At 47.2% G+C, this 7,908-nt stretch overlaps 1 protein-coding gene across 2 annotated transcripts; it reads right to left on the bottom strand.

Annotated features, from left to right (window-relative positions):
* Positions 1-1,715: 1,715 nt before the first annotated feature.
* On the bottom strand, positions 1,716-7,625 carry LOC123132397 (auxin response factor 6). 2 transcript variants are annotated; one of them, XM_044552182.1, is made up of 14 exons: positions 6,910-7,625; positions 6,369-6,487; positions 6,059-6,157; positions 5,924-5,980; positions 5,682-5,837; positions 5,482-5,566; positions 5,213-5,303; positions 4,937-5,101; positions 4,743-4,865; positions 4,325-4,400; positions 4,019-4,166; positions 2,678-3,891; positions 2,394-2,584; positions 1,716-2,307 (listed from the first exon to the last, which is right to left on the bottom strand). In XM_044552182.1, exons 1-14 carry the CDS (start codon positions 6,968-6,970, stop codon positions 2,112-2,114), a joined length of 2,781 nt encoding a protein of 926 aa, XP_044408117.1. In that variant the 5' UTR covers positions 6,971-7,625; the 3' UTR covers positions 1,716-2,111. The 2 variants fall into 2 exon arrangements, with proteins under 2 accessions (XP_044408117.1, XP_044408116.1); XM_044552181.1 differs by having other exon boundaries at positions 4,013-4,166; positions 6,910-7,624.
* Between the last annotated feature and the right edge of the window lie 283 nt (positions 7,626-7,908).

Below are 7,908 nucleotides of genomic sequence, written 5' to 3'. Positions count from 1 at the left end.
AAGTGCCGCCATGGATCAGATCGCGGAAGCGCCGTCACACGCGAGGAGGTCCCACCCCATCCCCTCCTACACAAGACAGGGAGGAGAACACCCCCCACCACCGTCGGCCGCCGGGCTCAGCCCACCAGCGTCCTCCGGCGACGGCAGAGGAAAGGAAGGGAAGTGGTGACCCTGGCAGCTAGGGTTTGAGGAGCCGCCCGAGTTGGCGACGCGAGGGCGTGTGGTTGCTTGACTGGTTCTCGGTTTCTTGAAGTTCCCCAATGGTAGCTGACTAATGAATACCTCAGAACTGAATGAAGCTAATCGATGGTTTCTAGTTTACGGCAATTTGCAGCCATGGATCAGGCAAGGCATCGTGCCATGTCAGTACAAGGGAAGCGAAGAGAACGGTGATAACCGCGGCCGCCCATTGGGGGCATAATTCATGAGTGTATCTGGCATGTACTGTCTTTACCCTAATTGGGATATCGGAGCCAGCTCCAGACAAATAGCATGTCACAGTTTGAACCAAACTAGGCTGCTCCTGCAATAAATCTCCCTTTTGGGTTGCACACACAGTAGATGTTCTTTTTGGGGGATGTCCATGGATAGTACCTGCCCACCGATAAAGGCATGCAGTGGGTTCACTTCACAGTTGATGCTACGTTCTGCAGGTATGACAAAAGGCGAAGAATTAACAGCGAGTTGATGGTCCAAGGCAGCAGCATGGACAGAAAGCACTACTGTACTATTCAAGCTGCTTCCTTAAACCAGTACTGCCGCAGGATCACACGAGGTGATGATAACTAGTATCAGCCTAGTGGCCACGAAGGAGCGGGGAAGCTGACGGTCTCGACACATTGCCATCTCACTGTCGGCAAACATCTGGAGAAGGCACGGGGGAAATGCGGGGGGCAGTGCTCCACCTTGCGGCTTCGGCGCCAGGTTTCAGTTTCCCACTGCGACGAAGGCAGGTCAAGATTGCAAAGATGATCCGGGAGGCGAGTCCGGGTCCCAGCCGAAGATCTGAAAGAGATAGGGATCACCAGAGAGGGATCACAATGGGGCCAAGGACAATGCGCGTATCTTCGAAAAGGCGGTGGTGTGCGTGCGTGCGCGCCTGCCTTTGCATCCAACTTTAAATTTGTCGCAATCCGCAACCAAACAAACCCAAAACCAAACCAAACCAATTGTAACACGTTGGCAGCGCCAAAAGAGACTGCGACGCGACGTCGAAGCGTTGCGACGAGCACTGAGGTCACAACAGGCATGAGGGAATGGAGAAACTGATATGTGATTGGGAGAGAGGCCGTCACATTCACCCTCCAGATACACCACTGGCCTCAGGAGAAGGAAATCGTTTTTCTTTCAGCCATTAATTCAATGGGTGGGCACTCAAAAATGGTCAATCAGATAGGGACCCAAAAGGCACATAGCTTGCCTTTGCAGGTGGCAAATTATACAAGGATCAGGTAACTTCCCCCTCTTGGATCTATCTACATGGGCTACTTGTAATGATACTCCTTATTACTGAGAACACTGCTAAATGCTATATCTGTCATGATCACAATAGAAATACTAACTTGGAACAACATTCAAATCATAAGTTGCTTATAAACACAGGGAACGCAAGTTATATATTTCAAGCCGAACGTAGAAGGATTAGCTCACTAGTCACTAACTCCAACTAAAATTTGGAGAGTTGATCAGGATTAGCTCACTAGTCACTAACATAATTTCATGCAATAAACTCCTACTAAACTGTGGGGAGTTTTACCACAGCATAAAGGCTTATCCTCGGCTAACATCGTCAATAGTTACATTGTGGAACCAGAACACTATCAGTGCACAGAACATGACCAAAACAAACATTAGGCAACACGGGTAAGGAGTCTAATATTAGAGGCCCTACATCAACAGCATTGGTATTCCGCGGAACAAATCCGCATCGGCGTACATACCAAATATGTCATAGTTACTACTAAAATGGTCTATATCACATGCATGACATAAACATCGGAACGCTGACGGCTTTGCGCTACACTTGATCTATGTGCTTTGGTTCCAGTTCACAAGACTAGGACGAGCTGCAGAAACATACTTAAAAGCCGAGGGTCGCAGGCTCCATATCTTCAGAACTCGACAGAACCCACCGACGCGATTACGGTGCTCAGGCTTCTCGATTCCTGCCTGCCAGCGTAGTTATCACAACTGTTGCCGAGCCTCCTCGCAGGAGCCGAGCTCAGGAGGTCGATGCCCTGCTTTCCCATCTGCTGCACCTCCTGTGGCGTAAGTACCTTTATGCAAGATACGCTGTTGACGAATTCCCTGCAGATTACATGATCCATGAATGTAAGAGTGGACACAGAAACAGTGGCAAAAGAATCTTGGGAAATTGTTGCCTAAAAACTTACTGCCACGGATCATCGCCAACTAGAAGGATATCATCCTCTCGGTCAACAAATACAAGCTGCCAGCCTGATCTTGCAGGGTCCTCCAACTGGCCGTCAAGGCCAAATAGGCGCCCTACCTCGCTACGAAGTTCATGGTAGCTGCTAAACTTAGTGATGTCCAGCAACCTTCCAAAGGCTCCAGATTTGTACACCTACATGACAAGGTTTGTCAGTTCAAAGTGCTTTCATGGAAAAAAATTAGAAATGTTATTGATTCGATTAGGTGGGTAAGTCAATTCGGTCACCTTCACGAACGCTGCAGTCGGTTGATTTACATGATCAGAATTTTCCGAAAATGACGCGTATCCTGATTCATCTAAGCAGCCTGAACTAGCTAGTGCTTCATTCAACGGAAAATCATTCTGAGAAGGGCTCAGGAAATTGCACGTGGAATATGGAATCGTGCTCGAATCATTGTCGTCCTGAAGGCTTGCAATGCAACCATTGTCCTCCTGAAGGCTGGGAATGCCACCTTGCATTAGAAGTGACTGAGAGTCTATATTAACACCAAATAAGAGGTGATTTTGATTATCAGAATTCCCATCTTGATCCACCAAGCACTCTCTTCCAGGCAATGGTGCTAATGAGGAGCTTTGTGGTATATTAGAAGGCGCTGAATCCAGGTGTTGTATATGCGGCGAGTTAACATGAGAGCTAGAAGGGATCACAGACTCCATTGCAACCCGCTTAGATGACCATGGGTCAGAGACAGGCACAGGGGTGGTTCTTGGCACGCCTTGGAGGTTCGAACCTGCTTCTGAAGGAAATGGTCTCAATGTGTCATGCATGGACGGGACATTCGATGGAGAAAGAGAGCTGATATTTCTGTCTTGAAGGTTCTGCTGCTGTGAGAACGCTGAAACTGTCTGCAATGTGGAAGGTGGAGACTGATTGGTGGAGGAAAGCTGGGAGAAAACCGACAACCCATTTGGTACACACTGAAAGTCAGGCGAGTGCTTCTGTTCTTGCATTTGTTGATGTTGTGGTGTTTGCATGCACTGTGACTGTTGCTGCTGGTGCTGGTGGTGTGATTCTTGCTGCTGCGGCGGCGGCGATTTCTGCCCATTAAAGGATTGGCAGCGCTGAAGCTGTTGCTGGAGGTACTCAGACTGATTATGGCCTTGGATTGCACTGTCATTGATGTTTTGGTGGTGCATCTCCTGAAACTGAGGCTGCACTTGCTGCAGAATCTGACTCGATAGAAGAGCAGATCTACCAGCAATGTTCTGAGGCTGCTGGAACTGCAGCAGTGTAGGCGATACTTGCTTCGTCGTGTTCTGAAAAGCTGCTGCTGACATTGCTTGGTACATGTCAGGTTGCAGACCAAGTAGGGAACTATCCATCATTGGCTGCATCCAAGGACTCATACCAAGTCCACCAAAACTGAATGACTGAAAACCTGGGTTTGCTCCATCTCGAAGCCACATGAGAGAAGAGGTCAAGTCATCCTCCTTTCCACCTGCAAAAAACCATCACAAGTAAGATCACTTTTACCATTATAAAAATGAACCGGTAAAGAATAAATAATTGATTGTTCACTGATATCGTTTGAAGGTATTGACTAAAGATGCAATCGTCACCTGTACCATATAAGGAAGGCAATCCTGTTGGCCAAGGCCGCTTCAGCCGCATAGGGAAAGGAGATGAATACATCGGGTAAGTCGTCAGAGGCTCAATCTCCCAAAGAGACACCCTTGGTTGCCTCTCTCCAGCAGTTGACTCATCCCATCCAACCTGCATGGTTCAAGAAAAAAGAGGGCATGCTCAATTTTAAAGCACATGGCAGAAGATGTCTAAAATATAAAAACATACCATCAACTCGAAATCAAACTAGTAAGCAAGTAAAGGTCCGCCTTTACTGGCAAACAGATAATTCTTATTTCAAGATCTACCTTAACAGAACGCCAGTGTGAGTTCGGCCAACGAGCAGGATCAAGGTCACTTATTCCTGTAATTGTTCCCATGTATCTACAAGAACACATGGGCAGTTTAGGCCACGTATATCACGTGCTACTGAAAACATGGAGCTCACTACGACAGCAGAAAACAAGCTAGATAGATATACATATAAAAACGGACGCAAGTTTAACGGAGCCAGGTGAAGAAGTGGTGATAATTTAGGGAGTTCTGAAACAAGTTCTCTATACAGATAATACAAAGCACTAACACAAAGAACAAGATATAAAAGGCATCAAATGACTTGTCTACATTCGATACTTCGGGCAAGTGGAATCAAGATAAGGAAAGAGCTCCATGTGATGTACACACAACATCACATCACTATAAGAGATAAACACAGTATTGACATACCGCCTGACACTGGATTCTTCTGTCTCGAAAAGCATCCGGAAACGCATGCCCACAGATATACGGGTATGGTACACAGCCTTTACATACTTAGCCAATGGTATGACAAACTCCGAAGGGCTTGCTCTGCAGAACACGTTGACAAATCTGAGTATCTGAGAGGATAATGATCAGATATATGTAAGAAGTTGTTCTACCTTGGATTATAGAAAATAGTGAACCGGCTATTTGTTGATGCAGCATGAGCAGCTGCAGCAAGAAGACCTATATGCATGCTGTCACTAGACAATACTGATGATGGCATAACCGTCTGCGATCTATTTGCTCGACGTATTCCCAGAAGCAGCTGATTGTTGTCATTCCTGATCAACCAAAGACACAAATGAATATCAGCAGAGAACTCTGCCAAGAACAGTAGGGTATGGAGAGCACGAACTGTTCAAAAAAAATAAAAATTGGAAGAGCAGATGTACCAGATAAATAGGACAGAGTCTCCAGCGACCAGTCTCTTCGCACTTATAAAGACGCTCCAACCTGTCGTCAGAAGATGCCGCTTTGGTTGACCTGCACCAACAATTTGATTTGAAGTTATTTTACATCATATACTAGTTTTTGAATCTTACACGAGCTGCATTGAGCAAGGCTGTATGTAATGAGGGTATATACAAGGCTATACGCACTATACACTACCAAAAAAATCACAATCGTAAGAACCAAGAAAAGTAGCTGCAAGATAACTAACCTCGAAAGATATGGCGGAATTTCCACTCATTGCCATGAAGGTCTTTTGCCACCAACTCCTGTGCTGGAGGCTGCTGAGTGAAATCCTACAGAATTATCAAAGGAAAATATATAACTAAAATGATACAGTTCAGTTGATCTGAAAATGTAACATGACAGTTCAAAAGATACAGCAGAGAATTGCTGACCAACAGCACGCACCAGCGGAGGAAACACCTTCTCCGCTGCTCGGCGGGGAACAGAGAATCCACCATGGGTACTGGTATCACTTGCAGTTAATGTTTTGCAGAAATAATTCGTTGGTTGTTTGCTAGCATTGCCCAACTCAGCAGGTAGAAATGGGTCCTTGAGTTCTTGCTGCAAACAAAATCAAGATACAGTCTAAGTATGCTACAAACAGAAGTACATGGACAGATGGCACTAGGTTGGAAATCCTGTATTACTGGGCTGAGTGGCTGTAACGTCATTTGTGCATAGACCTCGTCTGTCTCTGCATCAGCCTGAAGAAGGAATGAAAGCAGCAAAGTTTATGAGACAGTTAATTACAAAACAGACGCGCTATATTGCTCCGAACTTACGTGCATGGTCACATTATGCAGTTGGCATATAAGCTGTGGAGGCAGATTCGGATAGTTGGGGATCTGCGACTCCATTTCCTTGTTTGTTGATGCCGATACCTATGGTAGAAACTCACTATGTAAGTCCATTGGTGTCTAAAAAATCTTCAGTTCTGGCAGAACCATTAAAGATCTGCTGCAAGACATGGAACTCAAAAGGAAACTCACAATAGGAGGGGGAGAATGAAATCTATTTTGCAAACTGTACTGGTACTTGTATGTATCTACAACATTTCAGTTAAATCTCTGTACTGAGAGGAAGAATCCTAACCTGCTCACTGTGACCTTGAGGAAAATACAACACCCGGCTGCCGACTGCAGGCAAAGAAACGAGGGGTCCGGCACAGGCGTGCCACAACTCTGAATTTAGGCACCTGTGCTCTTCTGATGCTGAAAAGGAAAATCGTCTGAGCAGGAGGGGTAGCAGATAATTGAAGTTCAGTTAACAACACTAGCTCTAGGAAGCATATTTCAGACGCATGCCAAGTTCAGAAAATGGTTCCTGCATCCTACAAGTGATACTACTTCTACACCTTTCACCGGGGAAAATGTTTTTTCGCGAGAAAATCCGCACTATTAAATACAAGAAAATATTAATTCCTTTATAAACATTTAAATGGGCAGACTGTAAAGAACCAGGAACAGTGTCATCAAGTGTATTAGTGATACATTAACATGACAGTTATGTTGTCAAGAAGCATATAAATCACCCAAAGAAGAATAAATTGATAGGTTGATGGGGCTCACATGATTGCACAGATTTAAAGCAAGCAAAGCGAAAACTGCCAACTGAAATGCAAAGACAGTAATACCTTCGGGCGACGCTGGCTGATCCGGCAGGCCGCCGCCGCCGGCGGACGGCGAGAGATTCATGCTTGACGAGAGAGCTAGAAGGCAACACAGGAGCCCACGAGACGGAGAGGCGAGGGAGCAGAGAAAACGAAAGAGGCTTTGTTTTCCTGTTTCTACACCAAATCACGAGCGCTTCCAAACAGCATCACCATCGCTGTCTCCTCCCCCAAACCGGCCAAGCCAAACCTCTTGCCTCCGCTCCGCCGCACCCGGCCCGAACGCGCGGTCCTTTTCGATCCGGGAACTCCGAATTTTCGAGCCTCTCGATCCAAGCGCCCCAGCCCCGCCTCCGGGAGGCCTTCGGGAGCAGGCGGCGGCGGCGGCGGGAATGCGCCGCCTTTGCGGCCGCGGGAGCTAGGCAAAGAAGCGCGCCTCCCGATTGCGAGAAGGCAGCGGCGCCTCAGATCTCGCCGCCACGGGCTCCGGAACGGCTGCTCCCGGCTCCGGAGGACCCGGCCGTGGCTCCACGGCAGATCCGCCCGCCGCCGCCGGTGGCGAGCAAGCTGCCTCTGCTGCTGCTGCTGCTTCTTGCCTGTAGCTTCCTGGCTGCTCGTGCTACTAGGGAGTAGAAGCGAGAGAGAGGGAGGGGAAGTGCACTTCTTGTTCTCGGTGCTGTTCTTCTTGCTGCAGCTTCTGCGCCTTGTGCTGCTGCTCCAATGCAGTTCTTGGGGTTTTAACCCCACGAGTGGTGCTCGCTCTCTCCCTCTCCCTCTCTCTTCTCTATCATGCACTTTAAAAACTAACTTTTTCTCTGTGCAACGTGCATGCTTCCGGTAAGTTTTTTCTACGTTTCTTCTCCACCGCACCCCGTGTAATTCATGCAAGTATTCAGGTATGTACACGGCTGAAAAAGGTACACTTCTAGTACCACTGAAGTAAATTATCATGCAGGCCACAACATAATTTGCCGTCTCGGACGTCAAGATTTGCCATGTTTAAAAATATGATGTCAGATTTGT

Source organism: Triticum aestivum, chromosome 6A, assembly GCF_018294505.1.
Source record: "Triticum aestivum cultivar Chinese Spring chromosome 6A, IWGSC CS RefSeq v2.1, whole genome shotgun sequence".
Classification (NCBI taxonomy): Eukaryota; Viridiplantae; Streptophyta; class Magnoliopsida; order Poales; family Poaceae; genus Triticum; species Triticum aestivum.
This window is presented reverse-complemented; position numbering and strand designations above follow the sequence as displayed.